The 22,582-nt window shown below is 52.9% G+C and overlaps 1 protein-coding gene across 1 annotated transcript; it reads right to left on the reverse strand.

Annotated features, from left to right (window-relative positions):
* Positions 1-233: 233 nt before the first annotated feature.
* Positions 234-14,524, reverse strand: CNDP1 (carnosine dipeptidase 1). Its single transcript, XM_012931454.3, has 12 exons — positions 14,495-14,524; positions 14,094-14,219; positions 12,564-12,713; positions 11,496-11,658; positions 10,698-10,786; positions 6,963-7,163; positions 6,184-6,268; positions 5,107-5,267; positions 4,041-4,205; positions 2,757-2,898; positions 1,497-1,644; positions 234-924 (listed from the first exon to the last, which is right to left on the reverse strand). The coding sequence occupies exons 1-12, from the start codon at positions 14,522-14,524 to the stop codon at positions 852-854; spliced, it is 1,533 nt and encodes a 510-aa protein (XP_012786908.3). The 3' UTR covers positions 234-851.
* Between the last annotated feature and the right edge of the window lie 8,058 nt (positions 14,525-22,582).

Raw genomic sequence — 22,582 nt, forward strand, 5'->3', positions numbered from 1 at the left:
CAACTGGAAAAATTACATCTGTTTTTTTGTTTGTTTACACCATTAAATCCAATCAAGCAGAATGAGATAGTTAATTAAAGTGATTAATGAATGCAGCAGTAGCTGATGGCTCTAGACTGTGTTACTGATGGGCTTGATTCATCCTATCTAAGATGCACACTAGGAAAGCTTGCAGCAGTCCGGGTCCTGATGAAGTGGCATCTACCACAGGAGATGAATTTATATTAAAAAAGTTATCCTTGCACAAGAATCCCAAATGACATAAAGACATGAATATGGATCACTTCAGTTTTAAAACTTTTCAAGAGGCAGGAAGAAAATTAAGTGGAGGCAAGAGGTTAATCTAGTACCAGGCTTTAGTAACTCCTCTAAACAGGAGCCCGGGGGAAATCACGGGACCTGGCGGTGGAGACCGACACCGCCATCAGTAAGATGAAGGGCGAGTGTAGTGCAAGTGGGCTGCGCGTGCGCAGACAGGAGCACCTTGGGAGCCCAGGAGCAGACGAGTCCTCTGCGCCAATCAAGTCACCAACTGAGAGTCCAGCCACTGCAGAACGGCGGTCCTGCCCTCAGATGAAGATTAGAACAGATCCAGGCGTGGGCGGTCCCACAGGGCATGGGGAAACCATCTTGTCAAACCTCACTGTGACTTCATGAAGCGGTGCAGCAGGGAGCAAGTGTCCACGTCTTTAAAACACTTTTATCAGTGGCTGCAATGTCCCAAGACATTTTAAAATGGACAAAGAACAGATATGCTATAGTGGCTCAAAATTCCCCAGCTGTTTCAATTCAATCCCTGTCCGGGACACGGAGAGCAGAGCTGCCAGGAGCTCAGATCCAGCTGGAATCCTTCACTGTGACTGCAGCTTAGCCATCTCCAGGAAAAAGGCGGCAAATAACTTGGATCCCTCTATGTAATTCCACCTGCCGAAAGGAAAACCGCAGAGAGTTCTGTTACAGCCTCCATTCAAACGAAGACGGGAAAATGTACTTTAAAGAAAGATTTTCTAGTATAAACTCAACGTGGAACATTTACGCACTCCCAGCTCACTACCGAAGTTGCTTGGTGGTGGCCTGTGATGCAGGCTGCATCACTGAAAAGATGCAAATGAATCCAGGATTCAAATCCAAAAGGTCCATTTTCCTAATGATTGACCTGACTCACATCAGAGCCAAACATGCCTTTGTTTCCCACTAGACTGGGAGGCTTGGGCGGTGTGTATGAGCTGCTAGTAGTGTACACAGCAAACGTTGCTGAAAATCCTTCTTGCAGCCCCGCCAATTTCTTCTGCTGAGGTTGTGACCCCAACATGATGCTTCTGCAGACAGTGCAAAAGTTCAGATGGGGTCAGAAGAAAAGGCCCTGACCCCACAGGCCAGAGCCCCGCAGGAGGAGGAAGACTCCAGACCACGTGCCCACCCTGTCTCTTGCAGGGACTGCCAGCCATGCCTCCCAGCCTCCACGAGGGGAGACGCCCCAGCAGCAAGCCCCTCACCTGTTGATCTTCTCATTCTGAGAGTGCTCTCCATCATCAACAGCTCCGAGTGGAAGCATCATCACACTCTTCTGAAGGATATCCTGGAACGTCCTCGCGATTGGAATGCTTGATCCGTCCCGGATCATGTCGGGGTCTGTTCCAAACACTGAAGGCACGAAAGTCATGACGACGAGGCAACCCCTGGCACCAGCCCTCGGCTACAGCATGCGCTGTCCTCTCCTTTACTCACAGATAGATTTGGTGCCTAGGGTAAGTCTGCTTATGCAATTTCAGTCTGAAACTAATAATAAGAAGAAAACCGTGCTGCCTTCCTTACAGTTATCAGCTCCTAAAATATATTTTTATAGGAAAATTTCAATTGAACTAAATTTTTAAAAAATTGCAAATTTTTAAACGCTGAACAATGATACTGAGTTCTAATATTTCCCTTGCTCTATCTTCCTTTATGTTACCAACATCTTATATAAACACTGTTGGGCCAGACCAAAATGGGAGTTTCTTCCAGATCTCCCACATGGGTGCAGTGTTTTGGGCCATGTTCCACTGCTTTCCCAGGTGTATTATCAGAGATGGAGCTGCTGAGCCTTGAACAGGCACCCAGATTGGATGTCAGCCCTTTGTGGCTTAACCCACTGAGCCACAACACTGCCCCTAAATAAACCTTTTTTTAAAAAAAACTACATTTGTTACAGTATTATTAATTACATCCAGAATTTCAAGTTTTACCAAAATTTCTCTTTCTCTAGCCCAAGATCTAATCCAGAACCATGTTGCATGTTATCGCTTCTCCTTGGTCCTTTCTGATCTCAGTGTTCCCTTGTCTTTCATAACCTTACCCTTTTTTAAGTGCTCTGACCAGTTCTGCAAAGCCACTGGATGTTGTTAGGACTGGCTTCGCACCCGAGAGACCCGAAGATGCCCTGGGCATTCCTGTGGCAGCACTAAGACCTTGCGATGGGGCTCCACCTCAGCTGGCATCACGTCCGCCTTCCTTCCTAACATACCTTCCTCTTTGTTCAATCCTACCTCTCCAGGTAAAACGCATGCCAAAATTGGGAGCACTTGGCATGAGGAGGTAGAAAGGTACAACTAGCTCTAAGATTTGGATCAATTCTCTGTCCATGCCTGTGCCCAGTGCGGAAAACCCCAGATGGTGCTTCATGGAGCCTCTGGGCTCTGCCTGGCCACAGGCAGCCTCGGGCCACGTCTGGAACATCACACCAAGGCATGTTTTCCCCCTGGCATTTGAAGTCCCACCTGTTCTGATGGCTCTCTTTGCTGCAAGATACTGAGGATCGTTAACATTGGCCAGCCACGGCGGCAGGCCCACTACCATGGAGACAGTCATGCGGTTGGAACTCTTCCTTTTGGAGAACACATCTTCAAGATACTGCTTCACCTAAAATGAGACGCTTCAAGCCATAAGAGGGAGCTTCCCATTACTGTATTACACAGAGAATATTATCCTCACCAAGGAGCTCGTTGGGATCCCAACCAGTCAGGCTTTTGCTGTGACCGATTTAGCCCTGCCAGTTTCTGACACCTCAGTGAGGCTCTCCACACCGAGAACATGGGCTGCCCCTGCCAGCTGGAGAGACACCTGCTCTTGCTTCTTATGTGTCAGCCTCCAGTGCTCAATCCTGTGCCCACTCCATTCTTAGCAGAGTCCAACATACAGAGGCATTGGACACACTCGAATGCAGCTTCTTCACCATTAGGGCGCCTGTGTGGGTGACTCAGGGCCAGGGTGAACCCCATCGTGACAATGTGTCCACATGGGCTGCTCGGGGCCAGGGTGAGCCCCACACCGAGACAGCGCCTGAGTGGGCTGCTTAGGGCCAGGGTGACTGTTCAGACAACACAAGGCATTTGGGAAATTTCCAAAATGAGGGTGCAATTGCAGGCTAATTCAAAGGAGATTCGCTTCAAGAGCCTCTGTTCTGCTGTGCTCCTTTGCTGCGGTCCCCGCCTGGGGAGGACGCGTGCTCTGTGGTCTTCCTCCCATGGCATCCAGCCCCGTGTCGTGCCTGGGACTGTGCTCCCAGGTACCCTTGCTAGGAGTAAGACTGAGGAGCCACCGACACACAGAGACAGAAAACACGCTGTCCGCAAGAGCCCTAGGGGATGAGGGTCTCTGCTGGTGGCTGTGGGTTGGGATAGGATCTTGCTCCCCCTGATTCAAGGTCAAAAGCTGATGGGTTGATAATTTGGACACATAGCACTGTCAGTGTCCACATGCAGGCATTCACCTCTCCCTCACACACAGAGCCCGTCTTGCTTTTCAGAGCTGCTATGTAATTTTTTAACATCTCTCATCATCCAACACCAAACAGCTATGAACCTAGTTATAGAACTGCATGTCAGTGAGGGAAAAATAACTGAATGCAATTATGGCTGAAATTGGTTTTTTGACATTTGTTCCAGTTCTTTTCATCCTGGAAAAACGATACTACAGTGGTAACAACTGAACTGCCCATGAAACAGTGACAACGGAGGCCTCAAAACGGGACTGCCAGGCGAAACAAGGCAGATGTTTGTTACCTGTTTTTCCACCATGGACACATTCATGTGAGGAACTAAGCGGATGGAAAACTTTCCTACAACTCGGCCAGGGATGACTGTTTTCGCTCCGGGCTCATCAAACGCACCCTCGATCCCATGAATGGAAAGACTCGGGTACCTCCACAAGTGCATTAAGATTTCCTCCTACAGGAAAAGCACCCAAAGAAGGTCGAGTCAAAACGCAGTTGAGCTCCTACCATGGACCCCCATACCTGGGATAAATAGCACAGAAAGTGAATTGCTGTCTAAGACGAGCAATGCAAGATAAGCCTGCTGTGGCAACCCAGCATGTCTGCCCTGGTGCCCGCCGTCCTTCGGCCTGCCTTTGCCTGAACCACTGCCGGCAGCCAGTGCCCTGCTTGGTGTGTGCTATGCGGCTAACAGCTGGCACGGGGGCCTTTCGAAACGTGTGCTCAGTTACAGCTTTCGGCCCCCAGTCACTCAGTGATAACTTGTGCCACCTGAGGCGGAAGATCAGAAACACTCGAGGGCGTTTGTCCAGGTTTCTCTCATATCGGGGAGCGAGCTAGGCTGCAGGCAGAACCAGCTGTCGCCCTATGAGCCCTGTCATTTCCTCTCAGTGTGATTTCCCTCAGCCTTGGCAGTGTCTCCGGAATCTGCCACAGCTACCCAACATGAGATCAGGGAAGCATTGCACAAAGGAAGGTGCGGGAAAAAAAGGGGAAAACATTGGCTAGAATGAGCGCTTTTATCCAGAGGTTCTTAGATCTGTCAGGGAAAAATGAACATTTAGGGGTCATGTGGCTGGGTCAACCTCAGACACTTCTCAGTCTTCAAACTCCCTGGCTGACGGCAGGTATGACGTACAAGAAAAGTCAAACTATGGTGCAAGAACGAAGCTAGGGAGTGAGCAAGCGCTCTCAGGGCAGCGCCCCCGAGCCCCTCCGGGAAGTGGGTGTGGATGTTGACACCTGCCTAAGAGCATCTGCTCTGGGCTCTGGGGGGCACAGCAGTCCCACCTGAGCTGAGGGCAGTTGTGTCGCGTCCCTCCCAGCCTGCATCCTCCGTCAGCTTATGGCCCTACCTTGGTATCAAACAGGAACCTCTCCACCTGGCTGCTGCTGCAGTACTCCTCCAGGTCCAGCTCAATGGCTTCATATGTTGCCTTTTCGTCTTCTGGGAGTGGAGCCACGGAGTCATAGATCCCAGGAATGAGAATGTGACCAGAGGAGTTCACCAGGCTGCCTGAGATACACATAGAACACGGTCCCGTGGGGAGTGAACCAGTGGACAGAAGATCTTCTCTCTCCTTCTCTCTGTAAAATCTGTCTTTCCAATAAATAAATCTTATATACATATATGCTGTACATATGCACACATGTGCATTAGGCCTCCCCACTGCTCTGCTGAGGGCAGAGGCCGCTGGGCATCAGAAGCTGCAGCAATCAGCCCGTCACAGCAGCTCCCTGCGAGGCCACCCTCTAGCACCCCACCTCCTCAACACCAATAGGTTGGTATCAGCAAGCACATGGCTTCCATGTGCTGCCAGCATCCCAAATGGGTGTGAATTCATATCCCAGCTGTTCCATTTCTTGCTAATGGCCTTGGAAAGCCATGGAGGGCCCTGCTGATGTGCCTGGGAAAGCAGTAGAACAAGTTCAAGTGCCTGGGCTCCCACACCCATGGGGAAAACCCAGATGAAGCTCCTAGTTTCTAGCTCCAAATGGACCCAGTTTTAGCTATTGCAATCATTTGGGGTTGAACCAGCACATGGAAGATCTCTCTCTCATTCACCCACTCACTCTTTCTTTCCCTCTCCCCCTGTAACTGCATTTCAAATAAATAAATCTCAAAACCAAACCTGGCTCCAGCCCTGCCCCCTGCTTCCAGCTAATGCAGATGCTAGAAGCAGTGGCGAGAGCTCAGGGAATCAGGTTCCTGCCATCTGCACGGAGGCCTGGATTGCAGTCTAGACTGCCAGCTCCAGGCCCAGCTCAGTCCCCACCATTGTGGGCATTTGGGTAGGAAATGAGTGGGTGGGAATTCTCTTGTTCTCTCTCTCCCTCTCCCTCTCCCCACCTTTCCTTTCAAAAAAGAAATAAAACAGCTGTTTTACTAGACACTTTGATGCGTTAAAATGTGAAATGAAAGAAGGCATTACCAAGAAGAGCAACCAAGTCAGCCATGGGTTCATGCAGGATACCGCCAAAGGTTCCTGAATGAAAGTCCTGGTCTCGGCACTTCACCTGTCAAACAGGTGCAGAGAGGAGATGGGCTTACTGCCGCGGCCGTCCTGTGCAGGTGGGCGGCCGCGGACCGGCCCCTGCTCTCCCCACCCCTCCCATCTCTGCACTTCCACTCAAGCCCTGGATCTCCAAAGACTGTCCAGCAGGTGTGTCCCAAATCACCACGCCCTCGTTGGCCTGCTGCTCGTCTGCTGCCCAGCATCTGCTTCTGTCTCCGCCCCATACTGCTGGGCACCCGTCTCTGGAAAAGCCCTTCACCCTGGGCTTCTGGAAAATGCCCTCCCAGCCTGGAGGGGCCCCACGGTGCCCATTCAAGGTGGGACACGAGGCCTCAGAATCCAGGGCCAGCACAAGGCTGTCCCTCCCGGGAGCCTAGGTGATGCTAGCAGCCCTCTTTTCACCCTGGACGCTAACATTGTGTCTCTTGTCCTGAGAGCAGTGAGACAGCAATGTTCCAGCATCCCAGCACCTGACAAGGTGGTCTCCCCACCTCCAGTGAGCTGCTATGGCAGCCTCCACACTCCATGGCCCTAGTTCGAAGTCAGAACTCTTCTAATTTCTCTCTTGAAAAGGATGCCCACAGGCATATGTGTGTCTGCCGCCACCCCCACACCAAACGTCAGGCTAAGGTCCCAGGGGAACGCTGGTCTCAGAAGAGTTTTCTCTCTCCCTGTTCCCAATGCACTCAGAATACCTCCACCAGGAAGTAGGCGTTTCCCCGTGTTCCGTAGGTGAGGGCAGGCTTCCTGCCGCTGAGCCACAGGTTGTCGGAAATGACGATGTAGTTCACGCCCGCGAAGAAGCGCTCCTTCTCTCTGCGGATGAGCTCCTCCAGGGCCACAGATCCTGCCTCCTCCATGCCTTCAAGGATGAATTTGAGATTCACAGGCAAGCCCTGTACCAACAGCAGACATACGGGATCCCTGCTCACTCACCTGCCCAGATCCAGCTCATGTGTCTAGCATAAACACATTGGATCATCATGGATGTTCAACACTTGCATTATCTACTTTTCCAATAGCTCTGTACAGCAACAACAACGCCCGCTCTAAGGCTACAAAGAACTCAAGGAAATGCCCAGTGGATGCTCCATTAGGGCCCAGCAACTTCGTGGTTACGGCCAACTGGAGGAAGGAATTACTCCAGAACTAGCAGTATTTGCCGCAAGTGCTGCCTCCTGCCTTGTCTCAGAAAGGCATTCTGCAGGAAAGGTTACTCAGTTACAAATCCATTTTCTGTTCTCATCATTCTGAGCATGATAAATGAGAACTTTTCTCTTTGAAAGACTGTTAAGCCTCTGAATCATTTTTATTTCAGGGATCTGTTATTTTTCAACAATGATTTCAATCTGCCTTTTAACTTATTCAAAGGCTTTGATCTTGGAGCAAAATGGAGCTTGAGTTTTTCTCCAGTTAGTATTAGGGCATGGCACAGCGCCTTTCAAATTTTTACAACGTGCTTCATCTGCCATTTAGTTTGATCTCTTTGTGCCTGTATAATTCATAACTCCATATCTTCGAGAGCCACATTCCAAAGAGGTCAAAGTCTTTTCCTAAGCGTGGGTGTAGAAGAAATCATTGTGAAAGTAATTACATGCAGATAAACGCCACTGCACGGGCATGCTAATCACCTCTGATGAGTGGGCTTGACTGTGCTGGATTAACAGCACTGCTGAGGAGAGGATTAGGTGCCGGAAAAGTGACCTTCCAGCGTCCAGCTGGAGGGGGACTCTCTGGGATACGGATTTTCCCAGATGTACCACCGGCATTCCTGCGCACTGTAGAAAGTTGAGCTAAACTTCTGAAATCTTAAGAATCACAAGCTCTTTGTGAACATTTAACTTCCGAACAGTTGCTGAAAAGTTCCTGGAAATTCCAAGAGCTTCCTTACAAATTCCATGTGAGGAGATCGGGACAGAGGCTGGGCATCTGGCCTAGTGGTTGAGACACTCGTGGGAGCTCTCACAGCTCCCGTCAAAGTGCTGGGTCAAGTCCTGGTCCAGCTGATGCAAGGGGCCAGCTCCCTGCTGATGCGACCCTGAGAGCCAGCAGGGGCTATCCTTATGTCCCTGCCACCTACACAAGACACCTGAGCGGAGTTCCTGGCTCTTGTCTCTGACCTGGGCTAGCCCTAGCTGCTGTGGAAGCTCTCTCTCTTGCTCCATGTCTCCTGCCTCTGAAGTAGAAGTAAATAAATGGGCTGGCACTGTGGCCTACCCTCATCCTCTACTTGTAGTGCCAGCATCCCATATGGACACCAGCTTGTGTGCCGGCTGCTCCACTTCCCATCCAGCTCTCTGCTTGTGACCTAAGAAAGCAACAGAGGATGGCCCAAGGCCTTGGGCCCCTGCACCCACATAAGAGATCCAGAAGAGGCTCTTGGCTCCTGGTTTTGGATCAGCTCATCTCTGGCTGTTGAGGCCATTTGGAGAGTGAACCAGTAGATGGAAGATCATTCTCTCATTCTCCGTATCTCCCTCTGTATGTAATTCTGACTTTCAAGTAAAAATAAATAAATCTTTAAACAGACAAAGTTCACAATCCAAGCCACTGGCTAACCCACGTTGGAAGAGGACTGGGCCAGCAAGTGCCCTGGCCTATGTTTAAGTCTCTACTCTGCTTCGTTACCCAGGAGTCACCTCTGGACAGCCACTTCTCTGTAAAATGAGGTTAACATGCTCACATTCTCTGTAGATCAGGCCTGCAGGGAGGAAGAGAGATGTAGGGGCACAGAGCAAAAAAAAACCAACCCCCATGAAGGGGCTGGGGCCGGCAGAAAACAGGGCTGGCGGAAGACCTGGCCATCCCACTTTTGGTTGATCTCAGGAGCGCTTGTGGGAAACGTCATCATTGCGCACTCACAGATGGGAAAGCAGACCCAGCACCGTGAGCTGACTGGGCTGAGTGAAATGAGCCTTATTCTGCTGTCATTCTGTAACTTTCAGGAGTAAAACAAACCTGGAATTTATACAGGAGTTTTTTGTTAATATTTACCCCAGTTGGGGGGAAAGATGGAGGGAAGGGAAGAGAGAAAGAAAAAGGAAGAGAGGGAGAGATGGAGAGAAAGTGGGAGACTGGGACCCTCAGGCCCAATCAAATGGTCGAAGCCTGTTTAGCTGGGTGAACTTGGCAGGAGTTGGCAGGACCCAGCCAGAACTCCCTTCCTAGATAAAGAGTGAAGTTGGTGCAGCCGCCCCCCCTTCTGAGCTGTGTGTGTCCAGAAAGCAAAGTGCTGATAGACAAGCCCATGGCATTTGATGTGCCAGTAATGCTGCCAGAGTCCAAGCCTGTACTCCTGAGGATCCTGGGGCGACACCCACAATGACGGATGTTGGAAGCCTCCAGTGGGGCTGGCCATGGAGATGGCACCCCAGGACTAACTCCTACTCTTGTCTACCCCCAATCCCCCTGGACGGGGTGGTAGATATACTGAGAGCAGAAATTTTTTCAGACCTGCAAGGGTTTTCTGCTCCCCAAACCTCTGTCCAGATCAACAGGAAGCAGGCTGGGCAGGGAGCTTGCCAATGGGTGGCAACATGAAGCCAGCAAAGGAGACCTATTTGCTTCTTAAATGGCCAGTGTTAAGAGCGCGTGATTGCTACAATCCAGGCAGGATGAGAGAAGCTAGAACTACTATAGGTTTTTGGTTTTGGTTGTTTTTTCTCTTAAGCCTGTACGTTCTCTCTTTCCTCCTCTCCCTCTGCTCACTGTAACTGCCTGTAGCAGCACTCCATCTTGGTCATGTGCCAAGTAATCAGTACAGATCTGGAATGTGTGTCTCAGCTGACAGAGTCCTGCTGTGTGCTAAGTAAGAAACAAGAGAACGAGCATGAGGAGTTTTAAGAAATACAGTTATGTCACTGCTCGACCTTTCGACTAAGATCAAGTGTAAAAACACAAGTTATGGGCAATGAGTAGCTCAACAGGCTAACCCTTTGCCTGCAAGACCGCATCCCACAGGGGCACTGGTTCATGTCCTGGCTGCTCTGCTTCCCATCTAGCTCCCTGCTTGTGGCCTGGGAAAGCAGCGGAGGGTGACCCAAGTCCTCGGGACTCTGCACCCATGTGGGAGTCAGGAAGAACACTCTTGCCTCCTGGCTCAGAGCAGCTCAGCTGTGGTTGATGCAGCCATTTGGGGAGTGATCCAGCAGATAGAAGCTCTCTTTGTCTCTCTCTGTAAATATCCCTTTCAAATAAAAATATAAATAAATCTCTAAAAATGAAAAACACATGAGTCACAGCAAACCAGCTAAAGGTTGTGGTGTTTCGTGCTTTCACGTGGTTGTCAGTGTGGACAGGAAGCCATGGTCGGAGCGGGACAAGTGTCCCCAGAGGGTCACCCTGGGTAAGCGCTCTGGGTATATCTGAGATCATCAGCTGCAAGGCCATCATCCTGTCCCCGGCCCAGCCCCACCAGCATAGCCACCTACTTGCTCCAGGGCTTGGAAGGTGCTCACAGCATGGATGTAAGCCAAGACAGGCCCCTTGTTGTCTGTAGCTCCACGGCCATAAAGTTTCCCTGCAGAGGCAGGAGAAGAATGTTCAAAAGCAGGTGGACACCCTACCACACCGAGTGAGCCAGACAAGTGCTGAGCATCACATCTGAGCGTGTGTTCTCTGGCCCCGACACAGCCCTTGCTCTGAAGCCACCAGCAGCGATCTCTTTATCCAGCTGGAGTAGCCAAGAGCCAGCCAACAAAACCCACGTGAAACAGGGCCCCATGGTGCTTTGCAGTCACGTTCGCTGGAGAGACCCAAGGACGCAGCTCCGAGGCCCTGGCTGCATGTTTACTCTCCACTGCAGGATAGAAGAGCCCTTCATCTGTGAGCCCTCCTTCCTCTGTTCTTTGTAAAATATGAATTACTGTTGGTGTTTTTAAGAAGAAAAAGATACAGGGCAGGGGTCTAACCTGGCAGGTAAGATGCCAGCGGGGAGGCCCACAGTCCCAAAGCGAGAGCTACAATGTTGGCTCAAGCAGCCGGCCGTTCCTGCTGTCCACGCAGGACAGCTGGATAGAGTCCCCAGCTCCCAGCTCCAGCTTCCTGACAACCCGAGAACCCCCACTGGGGGACACAGAGTTGATCATCACTTCGGGCAAGGAAGGAGCCGCTGGGCAGATCCCTACATGGCCTTGTGGTTTCATCTGGAGTCTGAGGGCAGGGTCCATGCTACCCAGCAGTGAGCCCTGCCACCATGAGCCGGGTGCTGAAGAACACGGGCCACTCACCGTCCACCTCCGTCAGTGAGTATGGGTCTGTGTGCCACCCGTCCTCCCGCTTAGCCGGCTGCACGTCCAGGTGGCCGTAGAAGCACACGGTGGGCTTCTTGGGGTCAGTGCCCAGCTCAGCCAGTATGACGGGTGGGATCGGAAGACTCTGTCCTCCAGGCAACTGCAGAGGGAAGTGGTCATGCTGACCCAGAGTCAGGAGACCTGGACCTGGCCTGGGGAGCAGGAGGCCCGGCCTCAGCTCACCTCGGGCTTCACAGCCCTAGAACACTGATTAGAACATAAAACGTGGCAGACTGAAACTCTTCCATGGGTTGGCCCTACATAGGGTGTTTGAACATGCTCCTGCACAAGAACCCACATCTCAACTGGCTGAAACTGGAGGAACAGAGACTCTAGGCTGACGTCTAAGCAGCAGCACTGTGGGGAGGGGGACAGGTTCTGACTCAAGAACGCATTGCTCCGGCTGGCACTGTGGCACAGCATATTAAGCTGCAGCCTGCAGCACACCACCCATATGGTTACCAGTTCAAGCCCTGGCTGCTCCGCTTCAGATTCAGCTCCCTGCTAATGCACCTAGGAGAGCAACAGACATGGTCCAACTGTTTGGGTCCCTGCCCTCATGTGGGAAACCCAGATGGAGTACCTGGTTCCTGGCTTCCCTTGCTGGGGAGTGAATCAGCAGTGAAAATCTCTCTTTCTCTGTATCTCTGTAACTATGGATTTCAAATAAAATAAATATTTTTGTTAAATTTTTAAAATGCCATGGAGAAAGAAGTAGAGACATTCATCGGAAAGAAGAATTTGGGAGAAATTCTGATCGCGTCTGCACAAATAGTACAACGGCAACCGGGTAGCAGGACTTTCAAAATCAGTTGGCCTTGCTGACGTCCCCCACCGGCTCCTAATAATGGCATTGGGTCCTGGTAGGCCCCTGGGAACCAGGGGTGCCCGAGGGTAAAGCAGTGGTTGAGTGCCAGGGAAAGGTCCTCCTGCCATGCCCCCGGGAAGACATGGCCCACATGCACAGAAGAGGCAGCCCCACAGTACGAGCGAGACTGGTAGCACCTCCTGAGAGCCCAGGTCCACGCACTGTACGCTGGCTCCCAGGTGCTGGAGCCGGTCTGCAGCCATGGTCATCATCCGCAGGAGCTCTTGCCTGAGACGAGGCACCGGTTGGATAGAATCACTCTCCACGGCCACCCACTCCCTGAGGGTCTGCAAGGACAGGAGAGGACATGGGATTATCTCCAGGGGGGCACGTGAGCTCAGGGGTCCACAATCCCCCTCCAGTGGCTGGGGTCCTGGGGCCTAACGGGAGGCAAGAGTCACGTGGTAATTCAGAAGACGAGACGGAACAGGTGAGAGAAATGCCCACCCGTCTGGGGGCAATGGCTGCAGGCTCGCAAACAGTGGCAAGCCTCAGCTCCTGGGAGGTGGCAGGTGCTCTCCAACCCCAGTCCTCAGTCATTGTTATTCTTTAAGCTAGATTTTTAGAGCAGGTGCAACTGGGTCCTCCCTGAATTGAAAGCATCTGGGGGAAATGGAAGGAAGCACACAATCCTGACGGCCAGCCCTGCCCATCCCTGCCCGGCCCTGCCCATCCCTGCCCAACCCTGCCCGGCCCTGCCCAACCCTGCCCAACCCTGCCCAACCCTGCCCGGCCCTGCCCATTCCTGCCCATCCCTGCCCAACCCTGCCCAACCCTGCCCGGCCCTGCTCAACCCTGCCCATCCCTGCCCATCCCTGCCCAACTCTGCCCAACCCTGCCCAACCCTGCCCAACCCTGCCCAACCCTGCCCGGCCCTGCCCAGCCCAACCCAGCCCGGCCCAGCCCACCAGCTCTCCTGGCCCCTGCGGCCATTGCATCACGCCAGTTCTCAAGCAGGAGCAGGGACTGTGCACTGCTCAGCCGTGGGAACCGGGGCCTGCACCCTTGGCTTTGTGCTCTCTGCTTGCTTGCACAGGAATGTTCCTGGAATCGGTGGAGGGATCCCATGAGCACACCATTGCCAGATGGTGCTGGGCCCAGAGCCCAGCATCCAGCGAGGCCTCGGGGACCTCCCAGGCTGGACAGGACTGTGTCACGACCCTGGGGTCCACAGAGGGGCCAAGCAAGGAGTCTCACAGGGAGTTTGGGGCTCCCCTCTCCCCCTCCTCCCACAAGTTCAACTGGGACAAAGCAGAGGATCAGGAGGAGGAGCTGGAGGTCTTGTCGCACAGGAGGCTAGCATTGAACTTCACTCCATCTCCAGCGTCTTAGCTCTGCTGGGGCCTCAGGGTAGGGAGCCCCTGGGAAGGGCTCTGAAGAGGGAGGCTGGAGAGGGGCTGCGGTGTTGGGGTCAGGAGCTGGACCAGTGGTGTGAGCAGAATCTCGGGGGGATCCTGCTGGGGAGTCCCTCCTGTGAGCAGGGCTGCCCAGGGAGGCAAGCTGACACAGGCCTGTGATTTTAATTTGGTAAGGACTCAGGCCACTGGAAGGGGATTCAGTTGTCAGCCGAGGGGGTGCACCTCTCCCAGCCAACAGTGGTCTCTGGCAGATCCCTGAAGGCCCAGAGTCCGGCATGAGGCACCCCTGGTCAGCACAGCTTCTCCTACCTGGACAAACTCGTCCTGATGCAGGTCGATGTACTGGAAGATCTTCTCCAGGGGCCCAGAGGGTGGCTCAGGCAAGGAGAACATGTTGCCGTCTAGCAGCAGCAGCAGCGCCAGCAGGGCCGAGGCCTGAGATGGTGAACAGAGTCCAGACTTTGAACCTGGCCAGTTCCAGACAGTGTCCCCTCCCACCCTAGCCCCAAGAGGCTGCCTTGTGATGGCCAAGGCCACGCGGCAGAAGCCCACGGAACGGCAAGGGCTGTCTTCACCCCCAGATGCCAGGTTTTTCTCACTGCTCAAACTGTGGTAGTGTAGGCAGCTAGTTCAGGGTCAGGAGCTTGGAAGCCATTCCCCACCACCTAGGTGTTCCCTCCTGCCCACCTGTGATGCTCGCCTAACTTCACCTGGAAGTTCAGAGGGGGCGGTATTGGCATTGTTGCATAACCACGCCCCTCTCAAGGCCCCATAGAGGCCCACGATGGGAGGGGCTCTCTCTCGGTGGTGATCCTCCCTAGCTCTGGCGCTCTTGCTTTCCCAGTACCTGCTTGTTCTCTGGCTTTCCAAGGACAGACTGAGGACAGTGTCCCTTCAGCATGGCCCCTGTGTGTCTGCATTTCTCACCCTCTGTTCACTGCTTGGGTGGGATAGTAAAGATAGCAATACGAAGCTGCTTTTATTTCTAATTTGTGTACTATCAAGAGTTCCAGGGCCTGGCACAGTAGCTTAGTGACTAAAATCCTTGCCTTGCACACGCCAGGATCCCATATGGGCACCGGTTCTAATCCTGGCACCCCTGCTTCCCATCCAGGCTCCCTGCTTGTCGCCTGGGAAAGCAGTCAAGGACAGCCCAAAGTCTTGGGACCCTGCACCTGCGTGGGAGACCTGGAAGAGGCTCCTGGCTTCAGATCAGCGCAGTTCCAGCCACTGCGGCCACTTGGAGAGTGAATCAGTAGACGGAGGATCTTCCTCTTTGTCTCTCCTCCTCTCTGTATATCTGACTTTCCAATAAAAATAAGATAATTTTTTTTGTTTGTTTGTTTAAGTTTCCAGGAGAGGTGAGGCCTAGCAGTGATGGAATGTGGGCCGAGAAGCCAGGGGAAGGTGAGTGTCTGCAGCTTTGTAAGTGTGTCCAGGTTATTCGTTGCGTGTCTCTTAGGATAACTTCTATTGTTGGGGAAGCTGGGACATAGGTCTTCAGCTTAATGGATGGACTTCAGGGTAATGACCATTTGTTCCTCTTGGGGTTATGTTTGGTTGGATTATGATTGGTTGGATTGCCATATGGACTCGTGATTTGCTACTTCTAGTGTGCTCTGTTATCACCGAGCTTGGTTAGTAAAGACTCCTTGATACACCTTAGACTTGCCTGGCATCAGCTCACTCGTACCCTGAGGCAAAACAAGACAGGCACCACGCATGGTTTCGGTGAGGGCTGTGTGCACATCCCTGGGGGTGGAATACCTCAGTATCCCATACCCGTATTGGAGAGATTTCTAAGGTAAAAGCCGTGTAGTTTCTTTTATTAGAAATTCTTTTGCCATTTGGGTTTGTTCCTTTGTGAAGTGTTTGCCCATTTCCCGTGCCCATTTCTTGAGTGGCTTGTTTGTTTTGACATTTTGGTTGTTTTGTAGCTCTTTGTATATTCTGGAGATCAGCCCTCTATCACCTATGTCGTGTGTGAAGATCTTCTCCCATTCTGTGGGTTGCCTTTTTACTTTGTTGGTTGTTTCTCTAGCTGTACAGAAGCTTCTTAGTTTGATGAGGTCCCAATTGTTTATTTTGGTCTTGATTTCTACTGCATTTGGAGTCTTTTTTAGGAAGTGAGGGCCTACCCCTAAAAATGCTCAAGTTCCCTGGCAATAAGGGAAATCCAAATTAAAACATCAATGAGGTACCACCTAACGCCAGTAAGACTGGCCCACATGAATAAAAGCACCAACAACACTTGTTGGCGAGGTTGCGGGGAAAAGGGATCCCTACTCCACTGCTGGTAGGGCTGCTGGCTGGTACAGCCTCTATGGAAATCAGTATGGAGAATATTCAAACAACTCAAATTCAACATACCGTATGATCCAGCAATAGCACTCCTAGGAATATATCCAGAACACTTGTTTTATGAGAAACCAACATGCACTCCTATGCTCATAGCAGCACAATCAGTAATTGCAAAAACATGGAAACAACCAAAATGCCCATCAACAGAGGATTGGATAAGAAAGCTATGGTACATCTACTCCATGGAATACTACTCAGCTATTAAAAAAAACAAAATGCAGTTCTTTGTGGCCAAATGGGCCAAACTGGAAACCATAATGCTAAGGGAAATGAGCCAATCCCAAAAGGTTAAATACCACATGTTTGCCTTAATTTAAGATGATATGATGTTATGTATAACATGTTATGTTTTGAATGTTATATGTTGTGTATAAACTAAATTGAAGTATAGGTGAGGTGGTCACAGAAGGTGGCTGGGAACTCGCATTTACTTTTAACATATTGGTTACTCATTACTATGTCAATTAATTCCATAATGATGTAAATTTTTGCTGATGGTATGTTGGAGCTTTCAATTGACTGGGATGATACTCTGCTGGCTCTGTCTTCAGACCAGAGAGGGTATACCTAAGAAACCGTTGAACTTGACTGGACAATAAGATGCTGGACTCTATGTTTGGTATACGCTTGCAATGGGGGAATCTCAACTGAACTTGAGCTGTGGTTATGCAATAAGGTGGAGGAATCCACCATGGTGGGAGGGTTTGGGGAGGGGTGGGGAGAACCCAAGTATCTATGTAACTGTGTCACATAATACAATGTAATTAATGAAGTTAAATAATAAATAATTAAAAAAAAAAAAGAACTTCTTTTAAGAAAATATTTGAAAAGTGGATGAAGATAGAGATTTTACCCGCAGGCTCACTCTTCACATTCATGCAACAGCTGGGGTTGGGTCACTGTGCAGCCAGGAGCCTGGAACTCAGTGCAGGTCTCTGAACAGGTGAGGCAGTGACCCAACCCTTGAGCTGCCTCCTGCCTCACCTGACACACAGACCCAGCCAGGCTGCTATAGGATGAGCCTCAGGTAGGCTGGTCGCTGCAAACTATCCGCCCCGGTGATTTTCCAATTGAGCCCAAAACATGGCTTAGTAATTGGCTTGGAAATACTAAGACATGCCAGACAGAATTTTCCCATGTTAGGGTTTTGAGTTTTAGCATCTTCTGATTGACACTAGCTGCGTGTCCTCCTCAATGCCAATCGGGGCAATACTGTTGTAGATTAAGACCGGCTGTGGCCACATAGCAGTTACTGGCCTTTTCCAATCACTAGGCAATACTTCAAAAAAAAAAAAATTAAAGAGAGGAGCAGTGTGAGGTGAGAACCGGAACAGACACAAGGGCTTCCAGAGGGGTGACCGGTCTGTAAGCACGGCCTGGAGTCCTGCACGGCACTGTGGGCCTTCATCCTGGCAGCTGCGTTCTTCCGAGCACTTTACGCAGAAGGGCACTCGGAGGCCGAGACCGCAAACAAGGAGGGGAAGGGGCTACTGGTGTGGACAAGCTGGTCCCGGTATAGCCAGAGGGGAGCGCCATGGTCATGTGCCCCTTGCAGCTCTGAGCCACTACACCTCCCTGTGTCCCAGCTGGCACTGAGGTGCCCTTGCATTTCCCAAGGACCAGCTGATCCGCGACAGCCCTCAGGAGCACAGGACAGGACACGAGCCACAGGTCATGACTATGTGATGTAGGAGAGACAGGCACAGCCTGTGAGGGCACTGCAGATGCTTCTGGGCAGGTAGTGTTACTGTGGCAGGCATAGAAGGTGTGGGCAGGTGTGACAGGTGGGCAGGTGTGGCAGGCATGGGCAAGTGTGACAGGTGTGACAGACATGGGCAGGTGTGGCAGGTGTGGCAGACATGGGCGGGCATGTCCAGGCGTGGCAGGTGTGGCAGGTGTGGCAGACATGGGCGGGCATGTCCAGGTGTGGCAGGTGTGACAGGCATGGGCAGGCATGTCCAGGCGTGGCAGGTGTGACAGCCATGGGTAGGCATGTCCAGGCATGGCAGGTGTGGCAGGTGTGGCAGGCATGGCTGGCTTTAGAAGCTCCTTCCTTTCTGTAGGGAAAGTGCAACAGGACCTTCCTGAGTTTGATCATTCAGAGCATCTTGAGGGAGAGTCATGATGACAGGACAAGGTCGTACCAGCCAAGGACACATTTAGATATGGACCAAACGGAGTGCAGGCCCTGGCATAAAGCCTCAGGTTTACCGTGGGCTGATTGTCCCGATAATCCAAGTGCAAGAACAATCTTGTCGACAGATGGCGCTAGAACACCTGGATACCCACCCTGACACTCCACATAGCTTCCTTCTGAGGCCCACCGTGGCAGGTAGCAGGTGGCAGGTGATGGCTCGAGCAGCTGGGTCCCAATCCCCACGCTGGAGTTCCCAGTTCCTGACCATGATCTGACCCAGCCTCAGCTGTGGCTGGCCTGTGGGAGGAGACACTGGCCATTTCTGTGTTCACAGAAAGGGTCCCGCTTCCCATTGTCACGCTGGAGGCTGTAGTCCCTATGCGGGAGCTTCCAGAGAACATTCCAAAATCATGCCCCAAACAGGCCCCAGCCATGCCACAACCTAGCTGGGTCCCCACGGTGGGAAAGGGACTTGTGCCCATGTGGTGTGTGCAAACCCCCAGCAGGGGATTCAGTTGTGCCCACTGAGGGCACTTGGCGTGGGGAGAGGAAAACATCTCCTCCCTCTCTTGGTCAGGGCCTGGAAGAGCTCCAGACTTGCAGCCCATGGAGACCAGGCCTGCCTGCACCATAACCCCCCTCTGCAATCACCCGGGGTGGGGGCTGAGGCCGGGGCAGCTGGTGAGGACCTTCACAAGGCTTGTTCCCCCTGCCCCTCCCATTCCAGTCATCTCGCCACTGGCTAGTGCTCCTTTATTAAACCATTTTCTTTTGAAAGGCAGAGTGACACAGATGGACAGAAAGAGCTCTTCCACCTGCTGGTTTGTTCCCTAAATGCCTGTGACAGCCATGGCTGGTCCAGGGATCCAGGAGCTCAATCCGGAGCCCCCATGTGGGTGGAGGCGCCCCAGCGCTTGAGCCACAGCTGCCTCTCGGGGTGCACCCTGGCAGGAAGCAGAATGGGGCCTGAGAACAGGCACTCCGGCGAGGGGCACAGGTGTCCCCAGGGCTGTCACCTAGACACCACGTGCCTGCCCTTAAAGGGTTACACACAGAGGGAGAGCTAGAGATTTTCTTTCCCCTGGCTCACTCCCCAACTCACTGTACCAACCATGGCTGGGCTAGGCTGAAGCCAGGAGCCTGGAGCGTCCTCCAGGTCTCCCTGCTGGGCGCAGGGGCCCAGGTGCATCAGCAGGGAGCAGTAGTAGAGCAGCCAGGACATGAGTGGGCACCCATGTAGCACGTCAGCCCCACCCAGGTACCCTGCTAATGTCCAAAGTAGCATGCCAGGGGAGGCAGCACCTGCTAGCGGGCGTGCTGCTGCCATGTAGCGGCCCCACGGGAACATCTGTCGTAGTTATGGTGTTTTGACTTTTTCCTTCTCCTGTCCCCAGCTCTGCCGCCTGACCACCTGTCCTGCTGGCTCTGGCCTGCAGCTGCAGACGGAGCCAGACTGCAGTGCTGGCTTCAACCCAGGGTGCTGCCACTGCCTGCTGAGCAGCCAGAGAGCCCAGGGCAGCCCCATGGGGTGCCATGGTCAGCCAGACGGGGCACACAGGCACCTGCAGGCAGCTTGAGGGCTGGGGTAGCGCAGATGCCAAGAATTCCACTTACCCAGTCGTGCAGTACACCCAGTGCTGGTCACAGAGGTTGCTTTGTCCCTCTGATCAGACACAACAGGCTTTTCTGGTTTCTGCTGATGCCTGCAGACGGGGAGTGGGGGTTGGGCTCCCTCCCCCTACCACCCCCCAGCTTCCTCCAGGGCTGCTGGGTTTGATAGGAATCAAAACTCCACAGGAAGTGTCCTGAACTGCCTGCTTTCCCAGCACTTTCAGGAGCATCAGAAGCACCGTGGTTAGACCCATTCCCAGAATGGAAGACGAGGCCTGTGTGCCGCCTGCAAGTGGCCACAGAGCTGAGCAAGCAATATGTGGTTCGCTGGGGAACCTGCCCACAGTGGTGTTGGGCACAAAGGCTGGCAGCAGCCAGGAGGAAGGGGGCAGGGTGAACTTGTGGAGGCCTGGCCTTTCAGTTCTCATCTCCTTTGTTTATAAAACTTACAGGATTGGACTGGATTGTCCTGCTATTCATGGGTGGTTTCTGTGGTCCCAGATGGGTTGTTGAGAGCTCAGGCCTGGCACTGATGAGCCAGCTTTGTCTGGGGGACAGTGGTATGGCATCTGGCACTGTCATAGCCATGGCTCTGTATGCAGTTCTATACCGGGTGGGGAACAACCAGTCCATAACCCTGAAGCCCAGGTGGCTCTGGTGGTCCCTGGTGCCCCTGGTGCCAGGCCAGGGGCAGAGAAGGCTCGGTGTCATCCGCATGTGGTGCTGGGCTGATGCCCACTGGAATGGGGTCACGCTCGGCCCTGTGCCCTCCAGGCTGGCCAGGGATCAAAGTCTCGCCAAACATCAGCCAGAGAGACAGCCCGGCTTTGCACTGCTCCCGCACCTTTCCGTCATCGGGCAGCAGACCAGCAGCTGGTAGCACGGAGACAAATAGCCAACCCCTGTTCCTCAATGAAAAGAATGAATGAAATAAGCAGAGAGGCTGGCTTTTGTTTTTCCTAACACAGCAAAGATTCTGGCTCAATACGCCGTGAGTGACAATAAGCCACCAGATGAAGCCGGGCCGGGGTCTCCAGTGCTGGGGTTGACGGGTGTGGATCCAAGGCAGTGTGCCGGGGGGCTCGCCTGCTGGACACCCCAGAGCTGTGGTTAGATGGTAGACCAGAACCTCAGCCGCCTCCGCCAACAATTGCTGTGGGAAATTGCCGAGACGCGTCCAGAGCAGGCCAGGTGAGCTCGTGGCACGGCTGGGAGATCAGTGTGTGGAACCAGAGAAGGGAACAAGGACTGAGTGGGGGCAACGCTGGAACTGAGAGAGACCCTGACTGAGAGCAGAGGAGGGGATCCGGGAGGAGGACGGAGGTGGGAGAGACGCAGCTGTGTGGCAGGGTGAGGGCGAGGCAGGAAACTGCACCAAGAGCCAAGGATCCAGCCTTGTTTTTCCGGAAACCTATCATTAGGAGACCTGCTTTGAAGGTCCCCAGCCACGTTATGGTACCTCCGAAGCCCTAGCGGTTTGAGGAGGGACAGGAGCAGGGCGTGGCCAGCTCCGGAAGGCGCTCTGAGAACAAACTTCAGCAAGGGAAATCCCAGGGCAAAGGCAGGGCCTCTTCTGCATCCTGGCCTTGCACTCCTGTCACAGCTTTGACCAAGGGCTCCTGTCACAGGCACAGCCCGAGTCTTCAGGTGTCGGCAGGCCCTGCTCCTTGGGAGGTCCTGGTAGGGGGTGCGTCTGCCTCTGGTGGGCCCCAGTGGTCCTCAGCTGTCCACTGTCGTCTCCATCTGCAGCTGGTCGTCCTCTCTGTGTCTCCTGTTCCTGGAATGACTCCAGTGCTTGCTTTAGGGGCCTGCCCCAGCCTCATGGGACCACATGGTAGCTGAAGAGTCTGCAGACACCACTTGTGCCCTGGGTCAAGTTCTGACATCCAGGGGATCTAAGATGCTCTGCAGCAGTGTGGTCCAATACACCTGCCTTGTAGTTTTTGTGGCTATGCCTTGTCATGGTAGGTCAAATCTCTGCGTGCAGGGTTGGCATCCCACTGCCAGTTTGAGTCTTGGCTGCTCCACTGCCAGTCTCAGCCCACATTTACAGCATCATGCAGCACATGATCTTGAAGGACACAATAGTTAATTTTTACTAATGCAACTGCTTTATTTGTTTTTTAAAAATACAGATATATTTATTTGAAAGGCAAAGTGACAGAGAGATCTTCATCTACTGGCTCATTGTCATACCAGCAGCCAGGGCTGGGCCAGGCTGAACTCCATCCTGGTCTCCCACACGTGGGCAGTTCTATGCTGTCTTCTCAGAGGCATTAGCAGGAATCAGGACCAGTGGCAGAGCAGCTGGGACGTGGGCCAGCTCTCCAACACAGGATACTGGCATCTCAGTGGAGGCTCAACTTGCTGCCTCGCAATGGAACTACTGCCCTTCCAGCGCTGTGTGGGGTGCACAAGACTCGCCCATGAAACCACTCCACTACAGAACTTCAGCTGGGCAGAGGGTTTTTTTCCCTTTAGCTGTCTGAAGAGCCTGCAGCTTCCAGAAAAACCCATAGCAGGGCCCTTGTTCATCCCCGTGTGCTGGCCCAGGGTCCTGCTGCTTCTCTGGCCCATCCTGCAGTTTGCCTGGTGCCTACAAAGCCCGGCTCAGCCCCAGCCTCTGCCCCAAGTTCCGGACATTTCTGGCCATCCTGCATGGCTGCACTGCTGCTTTCCCTCCCCAGGG

Source organism: Ochotona princeps, chromosome 18 (genome assembly GCF_030435755.1).
Source record: "Ochotona princeps isolate mOchPri1 chromosome 18, mOchPri1.hap1, whole genome shotgun sequence".
NCBI classification, from domain to species: Eukaryota; Metazoa; Chordata; class Mammalia; order Lagomorpha; family Ochotonidae; genus Ochotona; species Ochotona princeps.